A 25,026-nucleotide genomic window follows, 5' to 3' on the forward strand; every position below is an offset into this window, starting at 1 on the left:
GATCAGGTACAAGCTACTGTTTTATTATTACAGAGAAAAAGGAAATCATTATTAAAAGTTTCGATTATTTGGATAAAATGGAGTCTATGGGAGTCTAAGCCATTCCGTAATTCGGAGCTTTCTGGATATTGGGTTTCCGGATAAGGGATCCTATACCTGTTTCCTATACCTGTTTCCTATATTTAAGACCAAGACGCAGAAGTGCTTCAAATTATCACTTTGTTCTTTGGACTGGCAAATGAAGTAAAACTTGTCCTTATTGGTAGTGAATAAATAAGCAGAGTGAGACTTGACACAAAGCTGCAGTGAGGGCAAACACTTATTTCTGAAAGCGAATATGGTACATTCTCTGTTTGCGAAGATTCTCATTCATCCAGGTCATGTTATATCTGTAGAAATAAGTCAAATCAACTGGACTTGCTGTGTTTTTCTTGAAGTCGCTTCACCAGTCATTTAACTGGCTTTCTCAATTTCTCAAATAACTACAAGATATTCTGAATTAAGAAAGCCAATTGGATGACTGGTGCAATGTAAGGAAAAAACAGAGCAAGTCCAGTTGATTTGATTTATTTCTACTGAATACATTCTCTCTTTCTACACTGTCATCTGCCTCACTGCATTGTCGTTACTCCATTCTGTCACATGATGCCGACATAAAATGTGCACATTGGCATAAAGTGCCTCCTTTCTTTTGAATGTAAGTCAAAAACAGGAGCCCGTCATATTTCCTAAAGCTGTGCAGTCATCAGAATATCTTGAAGCCTTTCAGCAGGGTAAGCGTGGGTGCTTTGCGTTTGCTCTGGGCTCTGGAGGACTTCACAGTGACAAGTTTGGCTTGAGCCACAGAGGGAATCTCCTTGTAGGTAAGAGGAGATAGGGCACTGAGGGGAGGCCTGGTAGCAGCCCCAGGGGATGAATTATGGGGCAGTCCAAGAGCCCTGTCCTCACTGATGTAAAGTGGTGGTTTGATGAGCGCAGCCCTCTCAGCTTCTTTCCTGACCTCTTGAATAGCCTCATGGAAAACCTGCTGCACCAACCGGAAATCCAGACAGGCAGAGACTTCACGGAACAAACAGCCGTGGCGGGAGGCAAGAGCTGAACCATCTGCCTTACTGACTTGCCTGAAACAAGAAATACACAGTCTCATCTATATGCTCAATATAGTATAAAGCTACAAATTCAGCAATCGAAATAAAGACCTGATATTTTATTGACATCATCTGAGTTATGCAAGCCAAACATTGGAAGCCACTTCCTTTGAATTGTTATACAGTAGGATATTTGAGAGGCTTTGCCATATACTGTAAGTGGCTGGTCAACTCAGTATAATTTGATCTTTTGGTGTCCAAGACAATGATCAGATCAGATGAGTCCCATGCAGACCTGTAGAGAAAAGTCAAACCCACATACTTGTCCAAGGGTTTTTTCCAAATTATTCAATAAATTGATGACCAAGCCCAAAAAAATATCTTTCGGGGAGGTCATGATTTTGTCTCCACACAAGAGTCTATAAGCTTTTGACTTGTTAAGGAGTGGTCAACTCAGCAGTCAATATCAGCCAGCTACAGGCAGGGGCTTTAAAGCATAGCTGAGTGAAGGATAAATATGGCTGATAAATTGAAGAGTTGCCAAACAGCAACCTTTTTAAATAAAATATTGAACTTACTGAAAAGTGTTTCTGTCTCTTTGTGTTTGTAAGAACTTCCAGTAAACTCTATCAACATCTGTTTGTCAGAGGATGCCAATATATCACCAGCATCATACTACTTGTCCTTGTGGAGGTTGTGGAGGCAACAGATAAAGCATGGCAGATTTTTATTCCTAGCAACGACTTCTCCTGAGGGATTCCCAGGTGCTACCAAAGCAATTGGAAGATATTCCTATTGTGTGTTCTCCTCTAGATTTGAAGGCAATATATATATATATATATAAACAGCATTGGGTCGGTGCACCCAGAACACAAAATGGATGCCTAGGTGCTGGAACTTAATAAACAATAGTAATTAAAGTAACAAGGAGTTACTATATATATATATAATATATATATATATATATATATATATATATATATATTTATATATTTATATATATATATATATATATATATATATATAGTAACTCCTTGTTACTTTAATATATATATATATTAGTTAAAGAAAAACCACACCAACCAGGGCTTAATATAAAGACAAAGTGTCAAAATTTATTTTCAACGTTTCGGCTCTGTAGCTCGAGCCGTCTTCAGGAGTAAGACGGCTCGAGCTACAGAGCCGAAACGTTGAAAATAAATTTTGACACTTTGTCTTTATATTAAGCCCTGGTTGGTGCGGTTTTCTTCTAACTAATATATATATATATATATATATATATATATATATATATCTATAGGGAATACTGTACCCCCCTTCCTACTGTTAAACATAAGGCTATTATAAGTCACAGAGGAATTCCATAATCATATTAAAGTACAAAACGAAAGCAGAGTGTGTTTATACAGGTCATAGAACCCCAAGGGAACTATTAATATGCTCATGTTTAACAATACAGAGTATTCGATTTATTATGACACAAGTTTTAATGAATTACATGATACAAATAACACAGAATATAGTTGTAATAAACAAATGCCATGAATATCCCGTAAATTATATCCTTATAAATGGTGCTTAGTGATGTCATCAGATTCGTATAATTGGTGTTTAGTGATGCTTAGTCATTTTTGTCACATGGCTTATAAAAACTTGTGTATTATAATAAGTAAAGTACTCCCGAAGTCACCTTTGAAATTCCATGATCATTAAAATAGCACTCAGCCGGGGCGTGACCGGAACTGCTAGATGTAAGACGCAACTCCGGGAGCTCCGGGGAAAATAATCCTGTATTTACCCGCTACGGCCCATTACCGGCTTACACTGGCTTCTACACGGCTCAGTACCTCCCGTGGCCCGCTCCGGTGCCAGCAACCCGACGTTATGGGGAGGAATAAGAGCGCGCCGCCTAAAACCCGTCCGGCTGAGACTCACCACGCGGCTTCCCAAGATGGCGGCGATGCACGATCCCTCAGCAAAGGCGGCATTGACACAGCACAGCGTCAATCGGTAAGCCCCAAAGTGAGCGCTTCCACTGCACTGACCTTAAGCAAGTACGCCAGAACTGTCCCAGCCGATTCCATACCGACTAACTCTATGGATTCTATGGCTCATAGGGACCAGCATGTCTCCCCTCCTCCCCCTGAACTGCCACCAGAGGAACCCACGTTGGGGGAAATTGCGTCCCTGATAGGATCCAATCATGCCTCAGTTCTGAATAAATTGGATGAGCTTAAAACTGATTTTAACATAATTAAGCAAGATATGCAGAAACTTAGGGAACGTACTGCAGAATCTGAGAGACGTATCTCTGATTTGGAAGATAGTTCCCAGCCTCTGCACACTACTATGGGGGGAACATGCCCATAAAATCTCGGAGTTACAATTTAAGTCTGATGACCTGGAAAAACCGCCTGAGGCGAAACAACATTCGCATTGTCGGTATCCCAGAAAGGGCTGAGGGCAAACATGTGGAGAGTTTCCTGGAACACTGGCTTTTGCACACATTTGGTAAAGAGGCATTCTCTATCTGCTTCATTATTGAACGGGCCCACAGGGTCCCCAGCAAGCCCCCCGCCTCCAGGGAATCCCCCGAGACCACTTATTGCTCGTCTCCTTAATTATAAGGATCGTGATGCAGTTCTCCAAGAGGCGAGGCTGAAAGGTTCCCTGCACTATGAAAACCACAGAGTCTCTATATTCCCCGACTTTTCTATGGCTGTCCGCAACCAGAGGCTCAAATTCAATTGCTGTCAAGGAAAAGCTCCGCACATTGCAGCTTAAATACTCTATGATCTTTTCCTGCCCGTTTGCGGGTTATCAAAAGACGACAGGGCTTATTTTTTCAACGCGCCCGCCGATGCGCTTCAGTGGATAGAATCAGCGGCTTATTCCTCCCCAGCCACAACGCCCACCAAGGGAGCGGAATTCCCCACCACCGGTATGAGCTGCAGCTCCGTATCTGACCGGCATGGGCTACGGAAATCCTCTCATTCCCGGTATCTTCCTGGGACTAGCTGGAATCAACACACACCAGCACAGACTGTAATCTGCAGTTGGTAAGGTACTGAACTAAGGAACTGTTACTACACATACCTTAGTTCTACCCTCTCTCACAAATGTTTTCTGTTTGGGGACTAAGACCTGCTCAAGTGGGGTGCAGCGGGTAGGGAGGGACGGGCATCATTACACCTTTGGATATTCTACCTTTTTCCTGGCTGCTTTTTCCCCTATTTTTCCCCCTTCATTTATACCCACCCCCCACGATTATGGCTGAACTGCGTTTGCTGTCATGGAACGTCCGGGGCCTAGGCACCCCAATAAAAAGGGGGCTGGTCTTCAAGACACTTCAAAGATTGAAACCTCATATCACCAATGCTTCAAGAAACCCACTTAGACGGAACTAAGCTACTGGCTCTTAGACGACCATGGATAGCGTCTTCTTATCATTCCACCCACTCGACCTACTCTAGAGGAGTGTCCATACTGGTGTCCAAGGGCTGCTCTTTTAGTCTTAAAGCGCTCATTACGGACTCTGAGGGCCGCTTCCTTATTCTACATTGCTCGGCTAATGGAGGGACTTACATCTTGGTGAATGTTTATCTTCCACCCCCTTTGAGGTGACTCTGTTGTCCACTATAATGAGCAAATTGCTACCCTTCCTCTGGCCCCCACTATTATAATGGGAGACTTCAATGCAGTAGTGTTGGAAATCCATGGACAGGCTCTATCCCTCCTCCCGACCCTCCAACAGTTTACAAACATGGATTTCTACCTTTAAACTTCGCTGATTTGTGGCGGGGGAAAAAACACCCTGTGGACAGGAAACTTTACATGTTTCTGCAACTCATAACACTATGTCCAGGATAGACCTGGCCCTTGGCACCCCTGCAATTTTATCTCACACTTTACGGGCGGATATTTTACCAGGCGGGATATCGGACATTCCCACTCTCCATAACCCTGTTAACTGGTTCACCCCCACTGGACAGGATTTGGAGACTAAGCAGCTTTTGGTTACATCAAGACAAGATCACGGAACCGATTGACAGAGTTCAGTAACTTCATTGAGACGAACACCAACACTGCTTCTTCACCAAGTTGTCTGGGACTCCCTGAAGGCCTTTGCCAGAGGTCAATATATACATCGAATTAAAACATTCAACAAGCACACCAACAAGAACTCACTGAGCTGGAAACAGAAGTTGCTCTAACCCAACAACAATTTACTCTGAACCCGTCTCCACAGCACAGACTTGGCTCTCGAGCCAAACAGCTTTTGCAGACAGTTCGAGTCAACCAGGTCAAAAAAGCCCAACTGCGGCAAATCGCCACTACCTGGCTACAGGAGATAAAAATGTAAACTCCTGGCATTGCTCTCCCGGGACTTATCTCCTCAACTTCTATTACCTGCGATTCGTGACACTTTGGATGTTATATAACTGCCCCCGTTTGGGAATTAACCAGGTGTTGACGCAGTACTATTCCTCCTTATACACTTCCAGGATGGCCCTTACGCTAGAACAAACTAGAGGACTACTTTGGAAGAAATCCCACTCCCACCGCTTGGATCGTACTGAACAGGGACTCTCTGGACGCCCTCCATTACAGAATCGGAATTAGTGGAAGCTCTTTCTTCGCTTGCCCTGGAAAACGCCTGGTTTAGATGTCTCCCGACTGATTTTAATACCAAGCATGCTAAACATTTATCTCCACTGTTACCTCTTTGTTTAAACAATATACTAGACGGGGCGGGGCCTGCCTGAGTCCATGAGCGAAACATTGATAACTTTAATTCTAAAACCTGACAAGGACCCACTGAATTGCGCCTCTTACAGGCCGATATCGCTAATTAACGTTGATGCCAAGATTTTAGCAAAAATAATGGCCCGTAGGCTCAACCAATATATTACAAAATTGATATCCCCCTGATCAAACGGGTTTTGTACCGGGCCGCACCACAGACATTAATGTCAGGCGTGTTTTCACAAATATAGCAGTCCAACATGACAACTCGGGGCATAGAGTGTTAGCCGCTCTTGACAACGAGAAGGCTTTCGACTCTATTGAGTGGAGCTTTCTCAGGGTCACCATGGCAAAAAATGGGTATAGGACCCAATTTCAGAAAGTGGGTTGATGCCTTATATCATGCTCCTAAAGCCCGTATAAAAACCAATCACAACGTATCTGCATCGGTTTCGCTCGGTAGGGGTACAAGGCAGGGTTGCCCCCTCTCCCCACTACTCTTTGCACTGGCAATGGAGCCCTTGGCTTGGTTACTAAAAACTACGGTGGGTGTCAAGGGGCTGAGACTGGGCCCTATCACTGAAACAGTGGCGATGTATGCGGATGACACCATCCTATTTCTAGAGAACCCTTATGAAGCCCTTACGTCTGCCCTAACGGTGATAGACCGGCATACCGCATACTCCGGATTGAAATAAACTGGGCAAAATCAGTTATCTTTCCCATAGACTCCTTCCGAGTTGATCACCAGAGAGTGCAAGTGAGACTACAATGGGTTGATACATTTAAATATTTGGGGGTGCACATACATCGCCAATTGGATAAATTTATTGAGTTGAACTTAACCCCCCTACTGCTAACACTGGAAAACAAATCCAAAGTTTGGAACGCTCTCCCCTTAACTCTATTAGGTAGGGTGAATCTATTTAAAATGGTCATGCTCCCAAAGTTCACATACCTTTTTCGGCAGGCCCCTGTAGTAATTCCTAAGAGCTTCTTTCGCAAATTGACCTCCTTAACTACTTCCTTGTACTGGGCAGCAGCGACTCCTAGAATCGCAATGCACTCTTTGCAACTCCCAGTGGCCTCGGGAGGACTGGCAGCACCCAACCTATATTTCTACTACCTTGCCACCAAACTGGTTACTGCCTGGTGGTGGATAGTCCCCTCCACTCAAAACGCCACTACTAATCTAGAAGCCCAAATAGCTGGCTCTTATGAAGCTCTTAAAAATATGTTGTACCGGGGCACCAAAGACTACGAGTCTCCCACTCCACTAATGACAGCCACGGTCAGAACTTGGAAAATTGCCTTACAACTTTGTCCGAAGCATGAAAATCAATTCTCACCTAACCAGCCTCTTTGGTTTAACCCCCAACTCCCACAATTACGGACTATACCGGACCCTACAATCTGGGCCCGGTATAACATAAAATACCTAGGGCAAGTCATGGCACAGGGCGAATTGCTTACTTTTGACGAGTTGAAACTTACTTTCAGTATGCCTAATAAGATGTTTTTCCGTTTTTTGCAACTGCGCCAGGCCATTACTACACAGTTCGGACCAGTCCGCCCAGACACTTCACCCCAAAAACTGGAGGTCCTGGCATTTACTCCAGATCTTGCCAAGCCAGTCTCCCAATTTTATGCTCTTTTGAATACCCCTAAGGACCCTATACTAAGTAACTTATACCACAAATGGCTACAGGATGTTCCGCAGCTCACCACTGATATGTGGAAAACTATTCTGGAATCGCATAGTTCAAAACTTGTTAGCTCTAAAGATAAAATGATTCAGTTTCGGTTCCTTCATAGGTCCTATTTGACGCCCCATAGGCTCCATGTCATACACCCTAATGTACCAGACGTTTGTCCTAAATGCTCTCACTCCCCAGCGAATTTCATACATATGGTGTGGCTTTGCCCAAAAATAAGGAGATTTTGGGGAAAAGTGATAGAGGAAATAGGTCTTGTCCTAGCGCTTATTGTCCCTTTCAACCCTGAAACGGTTCTGTTAAACCAAGTTGAGGACACTACCCCTGCCACTGCAGAGCAGACTCTCCTTAATTTCCTGTTTATACAGGCAAAACGACTCATTGCTATGAGGTGGAAATCGGCTCTCCCCCCTCAAAAACTCCATTGGATACAGATGGTCAATGATGCTGTCCCTCCGTACCAACTATTATATTTGCAGAGAGGTTGCCCAAACAAATTTAAGAAAATCTGGTCACCCTGGATCTCTGAGCACCTGCCTGCTCTAGACTGTCATTTAACTAATCCCCAGGGAACCCACAACCCCCTTTCCCCTTGATTTACCCCCCCCCCCCAAGTTAGCCAGGGAAGTAATGGTGGAATAATATCTTCAACAATGCTGATGGGTATTACGTTCTTTTATTTGTTTGTAGGATAGTTGACATCCAGGTATTCTGACGTTTTCCATTCTATGCAAAGGCTTATGATTCAATTTGTGTCCATGGTATATTTCTGACATATGCGTTGAACTAGCTATTCTTTGTCATATTTGCATACTAGATAACGAATGGACGTTGTAAAATCTGATGCACTTGTGATGTGGATGTATGTTTGTTTGAAAAGCAATAAAAAAAGAAATTTGAAAAAAAAAATAGCACTCAGCCTTTTGTCTCTGTGACTTTTAATAATATACTTATTATAGGGGGTAATTTAGTCACTATATTACTAGCTAAAGAGCCTGAGCTTGAAGATCTATTGTGATTGTTGAAAGAAAGAAAGACAAACTCACACAGAACCAAAGAAGGTGAAATAGGTAGTAATTATTTAAATTTGTTGTTTATAACATACCTTTTTTTATCCATCGGATGTGGAGCAACACTTTGAAAGTGAGAAAGGTTTAGCTGAGAGTTACAGAAAGTAGAGAGCAGTGTATGCTGGGCATCTGCAACATGTTGGTGCCAGTAATAATGCACAGGTAACAAAGAGAGAGAGAATCAGCATAGAGCAAGACAGAGCAATAAAAGTGCAACAAAAAGAGGGGCATTAAGAATTCTGTTCTGGTCTTGTAGTGAAGATGTTTGAATTACATTACATTGCTGTTAATAATATTTTATCCATCGAATGCAGAGAAACACTTTGAAAGTGAGAACGGTTTAGCTAAGAGTTATACAGGGGAATGTAATAAAAGTCGGTAACGGAAAAACTATTCACAATGCTAAAAGTTATGCCTTTGCGCGAACAAATTTGCTTTGCTAAAATTTAATATAGCTTTTGCGAACCCGGAAACAGTTTTAGCGACCACTTCCGACAGTGGAAGACCGTTTGCGAATTTTATAGTTTGTGCCAACGCACAGAAAAATTTAATAAAACTTCTTACTGAAAAAGTCGTCATGCTTGCTCCAAAAGATTGCGACACCTTCAAGCACTACTTAAGAGTGCGCAATTAAAATTCGCAATGCACAGTTTAAGGAGAAACATTACATTGCGAGATGTCGATTTTTAGTCTTATTGGTGTGAATTGTTTTTCTCTTTGCGACTTAAATTACATTCAATAACAAAAGTGGTGTATAGGTGATACATTTATTGGCTAACTAAGATGATAATCACAGCAAGCTTTCAGAACATTTCAGTTCCTTACAAAAAGCAGAGAGCAGTGTATGCTGGGAATCTGGAACAAGTTGGTGCCATTAATGATGCACAGATAGGGAAGAGAAAGAGAGAGAATCAGTAAGTGTCATAAAGCAAGACAGAGCAATAAATGTGGAATATAAAGAAGGGCACTGGGAATTCGGTTCTGGTCTTGAAGTGGAGATGTTTGAAAGTGCAAAAGCAATAGGAATATACTTAGGATTCTAGTCACTATCCATTCTACACATTTTGCCTTTTATACTTGATAGGCTATAGCTGGCCTGCCTATCAGATGGGTATTAATCCAAGCTACCCTGAGCCCATTAGCTGCCTTATGTAAACATCATGGAACATTGGTAAATAAGATTGCCATCCATTCCAAGTACAGGGAACTAGTGAAGTCAAACGGTATCAGTCTTATTAGTGAGGAAATAAATAGTATGGTATCTGAATTAGGATACATTTTCTATTACATCTTTCTCCCAAGTTTACCTTAAAGGGCATGTAAAGTCTAAAATAGAATAAGGCTAGAAATGCTGTATTTTGTATACTAAACATAAACATGAACTTACTGCACCACAAGCCTAATCAAACAAATAATTTATGCTTTCAAATTTGGCTACAGGGGGTCACCATCTTGTAACTTTGTTAAAAATCTTTGCAAGACTAAGACTGTGCACATGCTCAGTGTGGTCTGGGCTGCTTAGGGATCGTCATAAACAAAGCTGCTTGAGTTCTGCATGGCTGGGAAGTAAGGCGGGGGCTCTCCTTGCTGTTCATAAGTATGATTGTTTCCCTGCTCAGCAGTTAGGGACCGTCTGACAATTCCAATCCACAGCAGTAAATGAAGGGAGAATTTCACTGCATACAGTCAGGTTTCTTATAAAAACGGTACACATTTTTAAATTAAAGTATATTGGAGATAGATTTCTTTTTCATTAAAGAAAGTAAAATTTGGATTTTATTTTTTTGTCTTTACATGCCCTTTAAGCACTGCTAAATTAACAGCCCCATAAGGCTTTAACAGTACTAGATAGTATCTGTATTATGCCCTGCTGACCTTACTTACAAACTGTAGGTATATATATCCATACAAGGAGCCAAGTGGTGTGCAAAATCTACTAATTCAATTATGTAGTCAGCCTCGATTACATTCTAGCCCAAAATACAGTGTAAATTATTAACATTTATGTTATATGCATTTTTTAATTGAATAGCTGGATTAAATATTTTGTGCTTAGGCTCTACAGAAGTAGCAGTGACTAATGTGATGCATGGAGAGACATAGGTTTGCCTTCCAGATTGAGAAACACTTTCAAGATCGTTTATAAGGCATTTAAGAGTATTAGTTCCATACCTGTATCGCTCCATGTCCAATTTATTCCCCAGCAGTAGGACAGGGTTCTCATGGAGGGTGCCTCTGTTATACTGAGAAATGATATCAAGGTACTGGCAACATCCCTCAAAACTCTTCTTGTTATCAATGCTGTACACAACTAGAAAGGCATTTGCCCAGTGTAAATACCGCTCCGGATTCACAGGCCCATTCTGAACAAATGAACAACAAATTATTATTACCTTATTTATCCTCAATTTTCTTCCCAGAAAGAGGCATTATCACTCATATGATCAAGTTTTCCCTAGCTATACATTAAATATTATTATATACCATCTATATTAACTTTTTTTTAAAAAATAAAAGTTCAATAAACATATAATAGTTATTATTTTACTATAAACATTTTACCGCAAAGCTTCAATTAATTTTTAAAACACATTTACATGAAAATGTTGCTATAAGAATAGAGGAAACACAGATATGTAGACATAGTTGCTCTTTAGGACTAGTCGGTGCCTACCTGATGGCTTGCCCAAATGATATCTGGCAGAAAATTAGCCAGATTTTTATCAGGCTGGTTTGGAAATCCCAGTATATTGAGAAATATATTGGAACGTTGATTTGCTCCTCTTCCTATGATTCTCCTTGTAGTACTGAATTTTGGATATTTAACAGTAATCCCATACACACAATGGGTTAACAGATATCTGACTTTCTATCAATGGCAAATGTGAAGGTTCAAGCCTGGACAACAGCCATCCTGCCATAAAACAATCCTTGCAGCTACAGTAATATCCATATCAATGAGATGCAAATAACTGGACACACTGGTGTGGGGATAGCAAGAGTTCCCAAGGAAATAAGACTCTGCTGGGCCAACAAAGGGACACCTGGAGCATTGGATTATGGGATTTCTTTCACAGTGCATCCTAACTTGATTTCACTCCCTTGTCTATCTAAGAATAGATGCATTACCTTCAAAAACAGCGAACATCGACCTGATTGGCTGGGACTGTCTTTTGGGTGTGGCTGTCCTGAGAAAAGGGTAGTATGCTTGTTTGAATGGTCTTCCTTGTGTACATATAAAGAGCATTTGTAAATACTTACTTAGTTAGGCACTTTCCTCTCCCCTTCATTGCACCTTTCCCTAGCCCTTTCTACCTCCCTCCATCTTAGTTATCTTTTTATTTTATACCTTTTATTTCCTTTGTAAATAAATACCACTTATTTAAAGATCAATCTGTCATAGGTCATTAGCCTGGCACCCCAAAATAGAGCAGATCCAACACTCCCTAGTCCTCATTATGATCCGATCTTATTGGGGGTGCATTATGGTGAAATCACAGTGGTTTGACACAGTGTGTTGGTGGCAAAATCCCCTAAAGATCTGTTTGTTTGATGACCTCAAGCAGATCTTGGAGTTTGAGCCAAGCTTAAGATATAGATGCAGGGACTGAAACCTAAACCTGTCATCATTCTACAGTTATTTTACAACCTTATTTTAGGCAGAACATATCTAATGGTGTTAAGCTTTTTTAATTGTCTACCCAAAGAAGACACCTTTCATGATAAAGACACCTTAGGGCACCTGCAGAGTTTGGGATCTGAAAAACATTTGTTGTAGTACTAGTTCTCCCTTTGTAATGCTGCCGGCTCTGGGAACAGGGAATTGAATGGCTCAGAAAAGTGAGTGAAATAAAAACCTTGAAGTCCATCTCTTTCTGCATGTGGGAGAAACAGCAGAACAGGTTTTCTTCTCACGGCATCGGTTTCAAGCACATGAAGAACTCCTTGTATTCCGTGCATTTAAGTCACCTTACCATTAGACTGTAACAATAAAGCCATGACAGAGGGAAGGCAATGCAGGATCTGTTACTGTATTTCCACGCTTGGAACTGAGAGGTATTATTATGGTGACTGAATCCTCAGACAAGTTCAGTGAGCCTCAATGCAGATACCACAGTCCATGCTCTGACAGGCTTGTACATTGCCAGATACTATCAAGTTCGAATGTTGTTCTCTTTCAAAGGCTTCTTTAATGTGGACGAGGCAGGGAAGAAAAGGTTCATTGTTGGGCACAGGGAAACTTTGTCTTACTAACAGCACAGAGCAAGCTGTATCCCAAAATGTTTGTAACCAAAACAATTTAAAGTAAATTGCAGGAAAATGGAGCACCCAAAGCAAAAAGAAGGAACAAGGTCAACATAATCCTTTTCCTATTATGTCTGATTTAATGTTATCATCTTTATCAATGTGAAACTAAATATGGATCACAAGAACTTCATCAAGAATGCAATACACTCATGTTTTCCACCACATTATTTTAGCATTAATCTACAGTATGTAAACAAAGCAAATGGAAGAGGAGGACAAGGAGAAAATAGTTACTAAAGACACAAGTTACACCAGACAGAGCAAGCAAATTAAATGAAAGCTGGTTACACATGATATGATACGCTTGTTTGGCAAGGTCACCAGAGTGACCCTCAGCCTGATTTGGCCACTCCCAGCATCCATACAGCAGGACCTATGTAGACCCCATTGGACAAGGTGCATAACAACTCACTGATGACTCCTTGACTAACAGCATTTTCAAACCTTTTCAATAAATATCTGACCAATTTTCAGACAGTTATTGGTTGGGCAGGCCAGTCGAAGGCATCATACATGGGCCAATAAGCTGTAACCTGGCCAGCTTTATTCTTTTAACTACATGGGGAGGGATGGGCAGTGGCAAGGATAAAACATGACAATGATCCATTAATGCCTTGAAACAAAATAAAGAAAATGTATTTTTTTTTTCTAACTTAATTGATGAGGCATTATACACAGGAACTTTTGGACACAGACTGTGGGTAGACAATAAAACCCTTCAATAGACATATGCCTGCTCTGGAAATAAGGCCATGACCAGTGGATGTTAAAAGTTTGTCACACAAGTCGCACAACACAGAGATGGAGCGTCTTGCAGATAATACACTGCCAGTAAGAGCCACCAGCATATATCTAATCTGAAATAAACTCATATGCCTTGTGCCAAGATCTAATTGCTGGTGGAATTTCTGAATAATAAACACAGGATATACTGTAGTTATAACTGTGTCGTGTATCTGGAGTTTGAAGCAGAACTCCTCTCATATGTCTGACAGCCGAAAATAGCATGCGTGCATCGTTAGCAAGTACAGATAATGAACGAATACTAAGCCTATTGTTTTAGGTAATGAGCTCATTATCTCTGTAGCTTTTGGCATGTCCGTAGTCTACCCATAACATCTGCAGCATAAGCAGAACAGAAATAAACCATTTTAGGCAAAAAAAATTAGTGTAAGCTAGTGCATAGAAAACAAATTTACCAGGCATCATTTAAGTGCAAAGAAACAGGCAAATCCCACCACGTCCAGCTAGGGGTACCCGGGTACCAATGGAGAGAGGCCTACTACTTACTATAGTAACTATATGCAACAGGGCTGCATTGTGCTCACAGTGCTGAACCTTCTTCCATATAGTGCAGCAAGGTTCAGTTTCAAAGCCAGGCTGCACTGAAATCTGCAGGCACAAGTATTCTGTAACCCAGTCATTTGCATTCAGCAATATATGGGGACATATCTTTTGTGCATGCATATAGCACTTTAGCATGTTGCACTTATAAATGCCAGGAATGTCATAACTGTTGGCTTTAAGATGGAAAAAACAGAACAGTATGAGTGAAAGGCTTAATATGTGTATGGAAGATACTGTCTCTGCTGATCTGATCTGATCTGAATTATACCTATATATATTATTTCCGCTCACCATCTACGAGCACACTACACCTAGGCACAAGTAGAACATACATATCTGCATATACTGTAGGCAGCTTTTAGGCTCCCATAGTATGTATAGAAAGGAATACTATGCACATTACAGGTGGAAAAACCCCAAATGTAGATTTGTAATGGTGTGCATAACATCGCCCTCACTAGACCACACAGATGTGCAACTTTCTATCATTAAGAAGGGTTTTAGATGCCTTAAAGTGTTTTTGCTTTGTTTGTTTAAATAATTATCCTGGAAATTCCAGGCAGTCATTAAGAGAAAGTAATAAGTGATTTTTTTCTGGCTGGATGTATAAATACAGCTTATAAACAATAACTTTCATCTTCCCCAGTAAAATGAGAATTCAGGATTCAGTACAAAAGGATAGTGAAGACATAAACAACAGTCTATGTAAGGCTCAGGGCCTATGGCACATAGGGAGTTTGACTGTTACTGTGCTCAGGTGAAAAAGAACACCTGTAAAGGCACCAAATACTGGCTGTCATTGCTCTGCGAACCATGCCAATTCCTCTGCTTATGGTACAAGCTGGAGGCCAGTTTCCTCTTATAAACTGAGCAGAGGCTACTAGTGAGCTAATAAAAGCAGAGCATTTGCCACAACCTTCCACTGCAAGGTGTGACCAATGAATACAGGTGCTGTTTTCTGCTTCTGCAAAATGGCGCTCGTCCTATAACTGCTAAGCATATATGTTGTATTTTTATTTCATACAAGGAGAGTTACTTTGACAAAACCTTTGGACCAGATCGATAAGAATTGCTGTTAGTGACAACTGGCTGTTTCTGCCTCCAAACTCACAAAGGTAACACTCAAAAGACATAAGGCACCTAAGGCGCCCAGGTGGCAGACACAAACCAACTTACACAAAAAGGATGAGGAAAGACAAGGAGCTGTTTATTGATTGTTAATTTTTGACAACAAAACTGAAATATCTATCCACAGTGTTTAAATTCAGTGCCCAGCCATGAAATGATGTCAATATATTTGAACAAATTCTCATTAAAGGAAAATCCCTATTATAAGCAAATAGCCCCTGCATAGGCCCCCTCTCCAACTGCACCAACCACACTCTCCAGAAAGGCTCAGTTTCCCATATGCGATCCCGAAAGGCAGATCTGTGCATCAGGGTTGGCAGCTGCCATATCTGGGTGCATCACTTTATTTCTCAATCCCTGGCTTCAAGAGCATGGGCAATGGCAACTGCCAACCCCACAGCTCAGACATAGGGGAGCAGTACATTCTGGGGAGACTGGTTGGTGAGAGAAGCCTGTGCAGAGGCCCTTTGCTCACAATAAGTGGAATTTAGGGAATGCATGTAGTTCAGAAGTCAGTCACCAGCTCTCTCACCTGGTCTGCAGTGTCCATAACCCTTACAAGGACTGTCTGCTGGTCTACTACTTCCTCCGAGGTGTACGTGTCCTCTGAAATACAAAAAACACATGTCAGAACAATAATGAATGAAGACAATGCGCCATGTCTATATCGGTGATATTCAGTCTACTTGAAACCTGTAAGTCCTTTGATCGTTATCACTGTTTTATCCTATTGGTAATGCATCTTCCATGTAGGGTTGCCACCTGGCCGGTAAAAATGATGGTTGATCCCAATGTTATTAATAGGAAAAAAATTAAATATATAGGAAGCGCTGTATTTTTTCCAGAAAAGGTGGCAACCCAATGCTCCATACTTGCTTGTTATCTGGCTTGCGGTGTAATGGTGGAATATATGTGTGGTATCAGCCAAAGACAAGAGTAAAAGTCTGACATCTGCTGCTTTGAACTACAACTCCCGGCATCCACATATGCCATATATCTGCCATACATTTTACTGGGAAAGACATGTATACAACCCCTATGTAGGTGAATAAGATTGAAACTGTTATTAAGTGGCAAAGGGGTTAAACCATTTAAGTGAAAATGAATGTTCTGGAGAGTTTCCAACCAAACTGTGAGAGAATGACATTACACTTCTCTGGTAAAGGGTCTCCAAGCAAACATTTCTCCTGCAGCTTGTCTGGGCACTCTTAGCTTTTAGTCGGCCCCAGGAAAGGATTTGCTACGCCTTGATCTCTGCCATTAATCAGTCCCGATTCCTGTCTCACTCCTGCTTCTTGTCATATTAATAAAGCAAGTTATTCCCATTCCACATTCCCTCCCCTTGTCTCCCAACACTCCAATAACTCCAGCACTCGCTCGCCTTCCAAATATAACTCTGTTTCCATCACAAGCACACCCACAGTGGGACACATACGGGAGAAAATAACCCTTCAGAATGTAAGGCAATAGCCATGGCTCAATGGCTTCATGTAACAATATATAATGATAAATAGTAGGCAGTATGTTAACCCTACAGGCCTGCCACATGTTGTCCTGTTCTTTATATTAATTTTGGATCTGGGATGAGCAACTCTAGATGCTGCTGAGTTATAACCCCGCTAGCAGAGGTGATGTGGGTTGTAATTCATTGACATATGGAGCTTCTGGCTGTCAGAGGTTTTTGTGAACTGTAGTTTACCTAAATTTGGAGGTGGGGAGGTTGCTCAGCCCTGTTAGATATCTAGAGAGCCCACACAGGAAGAGATTGGGTGGTGGGTTAGATGATGGTGAAAAAACAGATTCTACAACATGATTCTCTATTATGATCAAACCACATGGGCTAGTACTTAGTTCTACAGATAACATCTGTCACATAGCTTTAAAAGGCTCTTTGAATCCTTCTGTGTCTGGGCAGGTGTAGCAATATCTGCTCCCTGATGGCACTAACAAAAAGCCCACTGTACTATTGGTGGGGGGTCAAAACAATTAGATGTATGGGGCCCCAGGATTTCGGTTAGCCTTGCTTGCACATTATTTTCAGGCAATGACAATTTTTAACATTCAATGAACCCAATAGGGTTGTTATGCCACCAATATGGATTCATGCAGCTTAGTTACCTTTAAGAGCAAGCTACTGTTTTATTATTACTGAGAAAACAGAAATCAATTAATAAAATTGGAATAAGTCGCTTAAAATGGAGTCTGTGGGAGAAGCCTTTCTGTAATTCAGAGCTTTTTGGATAATGGCTTTCCGGATAAGCGATCCAATACCTGCATCCCTTTAAAAATACCACCACCTTTAGGGAAGGATATCAGTAGTATGTTTTGCCCCTGCCACTTAAAACTCTTGCCCCATAATAAAAATTACTCACCAAGGAAGGGGTCATATTCACTTATAAATCTCCTGGTGAGAAACTTCACTGTCAGAGCTGTGAGAAGAAACAGTGGTGTGGTTAAAGAAATGCTGTAAATCTTTCATTTATACATACACAAGGATAAAAAGAAGCACAGAATGGAAATGTGGCAGCACTGACACTGTTTGGACTGGTTTCAGTTATAAGGGTACCCTACATGGCCACCAAGGTACTAATCAAAGGGACCACAATGCTTAAAAAGGTTTTGCCTTCAAGGAAAGCTCATGTTGTACCACACCCTCGGCTACACAGCAAAGTTTCTGAACTTGGTGAATTTTACTGAAAAGATGTTTTCCCTCACACAAAATACCACAAGGCTTATTTCCCAACACAATCACACGTACAAAATTGTGCATTTAGGTTTTATAAACTAAGGTGCTTCTGTCTATACACCTTCCTTACACCTTGCGCCTTCAGCCTGCTCTAATGAACAAGTGCACAATCAAAAAACTAGAGCCCCTGGACACAAGAGAGCTCTGATATTAAAGGACAAAGGCAGTCCAAAACACTGGTCAATTTGTTCAGCAACACTCAGTGACCAAATGGCTAATCTTTTGCCAGAACTGTACCAATCTTCTTTAAAATACTCTCTGGCTCAGGGTATTTACTGCATCTCCATTTTTCTCCCATTCCGAGCTCCTGAAAATTTCCAGTGGCACTAGGAGCCAAAAAAAAATAATTGCACTCTAGTCTAGAGGAAAGGTAGACATTTTGGTCACGGAGGTGATGTCCAACATATGGGCTCCGCTCAGTATTTTAGGCTTTCCTTGTCCTGCTGAGGAGGTGTTTCTCCTAAGGTGACATGAGAGTGTTGTGCCTAGTGACCTAAATCACAAGCGTATCTTGACAGCGCTATATAAATACATGATGATGATGATGATGATGATAATACCATTACTGACATGAAATGCATCAGAGTGCTGGAAATCCATTCGCTGCACACACACAATAACTAAAACAACTTGGGCTGCAACTCATGCATGATTTACCGGTATATGGAATTCTGGAAGAGAATGCTGCATTGCTGGTAAAAATAAAATGGCTCTGATAACGTGCACTTGGCACCTGATGCATAATTTGCCTTTGTATTGTAACCATCCCACTGAGATACAAAGCAAAATAAATGTTACTGCCATACTGAAAAACGGGAATGTGTGCTCTCCTGCATTCCTCACTTCCTGCTCTTTCCTACCCTGGTCATACACAGCTTTTTTTCCATCACATCTGGCCATTTAGAAACCACAAAAATCCATAAACATACCTTTCTATTACATCATTTATATTTTCCACTATTCGAATTGACATTCTTGGCCAGATCACTCTTTACAAATAGTTAAAGTGGAATCGTGTCTCAGGATATAATCCATGCACATGGCTGCTCTTGGCAGGTGGGGTATAGACAATGTATAGAATGAATGAATTGCTGGGTACAGACAATGTACAGACTGAATGAATTGGTCAAGACAATGCATAAGAGTGAACGTATTGCTGGATCCGGATAATGCATAAAGAGAATGCAGTGCTGTATACAGTCAATACTTAGGGGCAAATTCACCATGCGCCGTAGCGCCTAACGCTAGCGTCAATTCGCTAATGTTGGCCATTTTCGTTACTTCGCAAATTCACTAACGGACACTGGCGTAACTTCGCCAGTGTAACTTTGCACCCTTACACCTGGCGAATTTGCGCAACGGACGTAACTACGCAAATTCACTAATGCGCGCAGTGTTCTGAACGCTACCTTTTACGCTAGACTTCCTTCGCCACCTCAGACCAGGCGAAGCACAATAGAGTAGATAGGGATTTCTTCAAAAAAAGTTAAAATTTTTTCTAAGTCCCAAAAAACGCTGGCGTTTTTTCTATATTATGGGTCATAGGCTGAAAAAGATCGAAAAGATTTTTGGGGCTCCCCTCCTTCATCCCTACTTTTCCTAACTCATGGCAACTTAACTATACAGTGGGCACATGTGTAGGGCAAAATAAAAATTTTATTTGATGTTTTGAAGGTTTCCCTGGTATTTGTAGTGCTGCTACATATTCCTCCATTGAAATTTGAATTTGGCGCCGTATGCAAATTAACCATCGCTAGCGTAACTTCGCTTCGCTTAGCGAATCAACGCTAGCGCAACTTCGCAACCTTACGCTACCCCTGAGTGCAACTTCGGATTTTAGTGAATTTGCGAAGCGCTTGCGAAACTACGCCTGGCGAAGTGCGGCGAAGTGCGGCAAAGTTACGTCTGGCGCAACTACGAATCTTAGTGAATGTCCAACATAGAGAGGGGTGCAGGTAGTTTCTGCAATGCCAGGTTCAGGCTAACTGTACTTAGCACCCAGAATCTTACTGGATTAGCATTTATGACACTTTACACTTTCTGCATTTGTCTCACCTGATTTCCCAGCCCCTCTGCACCCCAGCAGCACAATGTTACATTCCAAGTGCACGTTGCGCTCATTAGCCCCAGAAATGTTAACAATATTCAGAGCTCTTGGCTTCCCAAACATCATCGACATTGTCTACCCTGTAGGAAACAGGGTTAGAAATCTCACGTCTGCAAAAGAGAGAAAAAAAATCATTATCAGTTCATGCAGGCAGGACATACACGCCAACTGTCATCATCCCTCACTGGAGCACTTTCCCTTCAGCTGTCACATAAACCTCTCAGTCTGTTCTTGTCTTCCCATTCCTAAACAGTATCTTCTGCGGAGATTGTGTGCAGACAACTTCCTGCCTCTACCAGGTCTGGATGAGAATCTGTTATTCTTAGGTCCATCAATATATCATTCTGGGCTCCACCCAGTGGTTAGAATATTCCTTAAAGAGATACTACCATGCCATTTTTTGTGTATCTTTCTAATTAGTGCTGAGTGTTTTCTACGTTAAAATGTTTGCATGTTACAAAGCACCTTTTTAACCAAACTTTCAACAGGATGTAATATTCACCTTTTTCTTCTGCTTAATTCTAGGCTATAACTGTTAATGCTCATTGTTATCTGGTTGTCAGGGTCACAGACCCCATCAAACAGATAGTCTGTGAGGCTTTACTTTTACTTCCACAACAGTATTTTAACAGTATTTATAAAGGTTATTTTTCTATTTGGGACCTTTTCTTTTCATCTTCCACCTGACTGTCTACCTAGTTGCTAAAGTACTTAAGTCCTAGCAACCAGGCAGAAGGAAAATTTCAAGCATAAATACGGGACCAGTATGAGCTGCGGCTTTCTGCCTAACCAGCACATCACTACTGGGAGAGTCAAGAACATGGCAGGGTGTATATCACTAGGATAGTTCCCCAGGTTGGCACATTTTTCAAGCAGAGAGGTTTCTAATAGCTAACTGCTTGGGACAAGTAAAGCATACCTCCCAACCGTCCCGTTTTCAGCGGGACAGTCCAGATTTTGACAGCTCAACCCGCGTTTGTACTGAAAAGTGCTGACTTTCTCTGCACTAAACAGCCAGAAAAAGAAACAAAGTTTCTAACTTAATTGGCTTTTGGCAGAGAGCCTAGAACAGCCACCAGGTGCAACTAAGATACGTTAGAACAATTTTGAGATAAGTAAATAAGTAATTGTTACAATTTAGATAAGGAGGTGCCTTGGGAAAAGTTAGACTCACAGCTTAAAGGGCAATTCATTAGAAAAACTGTAATACCTGAAAAAAAACCACAGGAATATGTTCAAACTTTCATAACCTGCCAAATTTTGTAAAATAAACATTAGTAATTAGGGGGTGTGGCTACGCACGGCAAATATTTTTGTCCCTCTTTTTATTTCCATAATGTTGGGAGGTATGGTAAAGACACAGCATGATTCTAACAGAACCAATTGGATTTGTAACGGCCAAAGAAACAATTAAGGGCTCATACACAGGCATGTTTTTTTTCTGCTTGCTGAGCATATATTGTGTTTAAACACTTTTTTTTAATGCAACTAGGCACATTTTTGTCCAAATGCTACTCTCTATTCTAATGACAGCTGAACACGTGTCACGCGGAAGATAATGCAGCATGCTGCATCTAAACAGACACAATGAAATCCAAATGGAGTAAAACACAACTCAGAACGCTTATGAGTACAAACAGGCAGAATATAATGGAATCAATTAGCGAATGCACTGAAACCTGCACCTCAAACACATGTTAAATGCATAAAAAAACGCCCTTGTGTCAGAGCCCTCTGGCTACTAATCTCACATCTGTATATGCAAATTATTATTTGGAGTTTGTTCATTGGTTGTTACCTGAAAGCACCAGTATTATAATTTTTAACCCTGGAAACATCAACTACAGACTTTAAAGCTGAAAAGCATCATTCCAACAAATTTCACATTTTTAGGAAGGTGGCAGGAAACCATTCTATTTCTTCCCAATTCATATTGACATTGATGGTCATTTGGCAACCCCAGGAGAAATGCGAGTTTATATATGAGATTCTCAGGGGTCCAACATTGTGTCTGAAACCTACTGATTGCATCACTGCAGGACAAAAGCCGGGCAAAGCAAACGAGAATGGGGTTGTTCACCTTTTAATTACTTTTGATGTATGGTGTAGAGAGTCACATTCTGAGACAATTTGCCGCAGGGCCGGAACTAGGGGTAGGCAGAGTAGGCACGTGCCTAGGGCGCAAAGCTGGGGGGGCACCTGCTCTGACGCCTACCCCATTGTCCGGTCCCGTGTCTCCCCATATTTTTTGGTAATAATGCACTTCTGTGCATGCGCGCTCGAGTGCACTTTGGCGCATGCGCGCTCGAGTGCACTTTGGCGCATGCGCGCTCGAGCGCACTTTGGCGCATGCACGGCACTTTGGCGCATGCACGCTCGAGCGCACTTTTTGGCGCATACGTGCTCGAGCACACACTCAGCCGGCGCCGTGCCCAGCCAGGTTGCCTAGGGCATCTGGCTGGGTTGGCCCGGCTCTGATTTGCAGTTGCTTTTCATTTTTTATTATTTTTGTTGTTTTTTAGCTTTTTATTGAGCAGCTCTCCAGTTTGCAATTTCGACAATCTGGTTGCTAGGATCCAAATTACCATAGCGACCATGCATTGTGTTGAACAAGAGACTGGAATATGAATAGGAGAATTAATTAAATTGGTATAACACCCACCGAGCCCACTATGTCCAGCTGCCAGGCAATGCCACTGTTCTACATACTTTCTGCCAGTATTATAGTTGTGTGTTGTGTGCTCATCACTCAGGGAGAGAAAAGAAGTGTGCCCAGTCCTTACCATGGGGTGTCGCACGTGTTACCGGGAACAATCCAACCATGTAATGTACCAGATGAGAACTAGAGACCTGCAGGCATCACTGGCACTGAAGCTCGGTACTTGCACTCCTGAACTCCAGATTCAGTTCCAGATGGCAGAGCACTACATCTACTTGCTGCCTCTGCAGCTGGAACCAGCCCGTACATATGGAAACCATTTTAGGACATCCTCAGGAAAAGTCTCTCTGCTTTATGCAATATTTCATAGCTTATACCTCCGCCCTGTCTCACTTGGAAAGTCCGTTGTCACAGAAATCTTTACTTGCACCTCAGCCCTCCTCGCTCAGTCATTCTCCCTCCTCAGTTATTCAACATCCTCTCTCTTTCCTCAGTCATCCTTGCTCCTCCCTTAGTTATCAGCCGTCCTCCTCCGTTCTTTTTCCTGACAAAATCCCAGTTAGTGTTCAAATGAAATGACTGAAACAACGGAAATGTAATTAAACCTTTATTTAAACATAATCCAAATACTAAATGTAATATATATATATATATATATATATATATATATATATATATATATATATATATATATATATATATATATATATATATATATATATATATATATATATGCAAAGAAATATTAAGAAGCGTGAATAAAATAATAAATCATTAATTTGTAGATATGGACATGAGACTAATTACATATAGGGGCCTATTTATTAAATATCAAATCTTTCTGGTCAAGGTTTTACACGGGAAAAACTTGAATTTTTGGAGATTTATTATGTTCTGAAGCTGCTAAAAATGTGAATCCAGAAATACTCCATTTAAAACCTGTCAAAAAAAGGTAGAAGTCAATGGTAGAAGGTCCCTTTAACAACTAGAATATGTGTTTTTGCTTCAGGATTCTTGATACTTTCGGACTGTTTGCGCCGATTTGCGACCGATAATCCGATAAATTCAACCACAATTTTATAAAATCGTGTTTTCCAGAAATGTGTCAATTGGAAAAAGTCACATGATTTGACTTTGACTTGAGCTCTCTAACTCTGTGTTAGTCAGTGACTTTAAGGGGGGCCACATGGGACATATCTGTTCAGTGAGTTTGCAATTGATCCTCAACATTCAGCTCAGATTCAAAAGCAACAGTTATGGCCCATGTGCCTCCCCCCTCAAGTCACTGATTGGTTACTGCCTTGTAGTCAAGAGAGCTGAAAAGCAGGAAGTAGTGTTCTGGCTATTATGTTATACATTCAGTCACTCCAGTCTTTATATGTTAAATTTTTGCCTAACTAACTATATTAGAAACATTTTATATTTTGCACAGCCTATCTATTTACCCAGGTTTTATTTTTATACTGAACAATTTCTTTAAGAACGCAGCTCCAGCAACCAACCCCCCTGGCTCTGCCCCCAGGCCCGCCCCTCTTTTTCCCATCACTGAGCAGCCACTCTATTGTTCTAGCCTGGGGGCTGGGGGCAGCCAGGTACTATGACACACCTCGGGGAAGGGACAGGGCCCTGCCTAACCTCATCTAGGGTTGCCACCTGGCCACCTCCTCACAAATTTTGCAGTGCGCCCTCCTCCCTCCATTCTGCAACGGTGACTAGGGTCGCCTGGCCGCTAAAAATGATGGTTGATGTAATTAATAAGGAAAAATTATAAATATATAGGAAGGTGGCAACGGTGACTAAGTTGGGTCCCCATCAAACTTCTTGTATGGGAAGTATCCCAGTCCAATAGATGGGCACTCTTTGTGTAACAACATCGTGTGCAGAGATATTCCCTGGGCTAAACCCTAGTTCCTTTCCCCTTAATATATTGCCACACAACCACCTGACAGATAGCCACACTGCAATTTAGTCTGTGGGCTTATTTATAACAGGGCAAAACCCCATGCCTAGGGGCAAATCCACTAACCTGCGGAGTTGCGCTAGCGCAGCCTTCGCCGAACTTCGCTGCACTTCGTCTGGCAAATTTTTGCCAGGCCGCCGCTAATTCACTAA

General features: G+C 41.5%; 1 protein-coding gene across 5 annotated transcripts; it reads right to left on the reverse strand.

Annotated features, from left to right (window-relative positions):
• Positions 1–202: 202 nt before the first annotated feature.
• Positions 203–23,393, reverse strand: rasl12.S (RAS-like family 12 S homeolog). Of its 5 annotated transcripts, none has more exons than XM_041588201.1 (6): positions 23,039–23,393; positions 20,204–20,365; positions 17,775–17,831; positions 15,935–16,008; positions 10,792–10,982; positions 203–1,121 (listed from the first exon to the last, which is right to left on the reverse strand). In XM_041588201.1, exons 2-6 carry the CDS (start codon positions 20,325–20,327, stop codon positions 746–748), a joined length of 822 nt encoding a protein of 273 aa, XP_041444135.1. In that variant the 5' UTR covers positions 20,328–20,365; positions 23,039–23,393; the 3' UTR covers positions 203–745. The 5 variants fall into 5 exon arrangements, with proteins under 5 accessions (XP_041444135.1, XP_041444136.1, XP_041444137.1 ...); XM_041588202.1 differs by lacking the exon at positions 23,039–23,393 and adding an exon at positions 20,441–20,568; XM_041588203.1 differs by lacking the exon at positions 23,039–23,393 and adding an exon at positions 20,417–20,568 and having other exon boundaries at positions 20,204–20,335.
• Between the last annotated feature and the right edge of the window lie 1,633 nt (positions 23,394–25,026).

The sequence above is a fragment of the Xenopus laevis genome, chromosome 3S, assembly GCF_017654675.1.
Source record: "Xenopus laevis strain J_2021 chromosome 3S, Xenopus_laevis_v10.1, whole genome shotgun sequence".
Lineage (NCBI taxonomy): Eukaryota > Metazoa > Chordata > Amphibia > Anura > Pipidae > Xenopus > Xenopus laevis.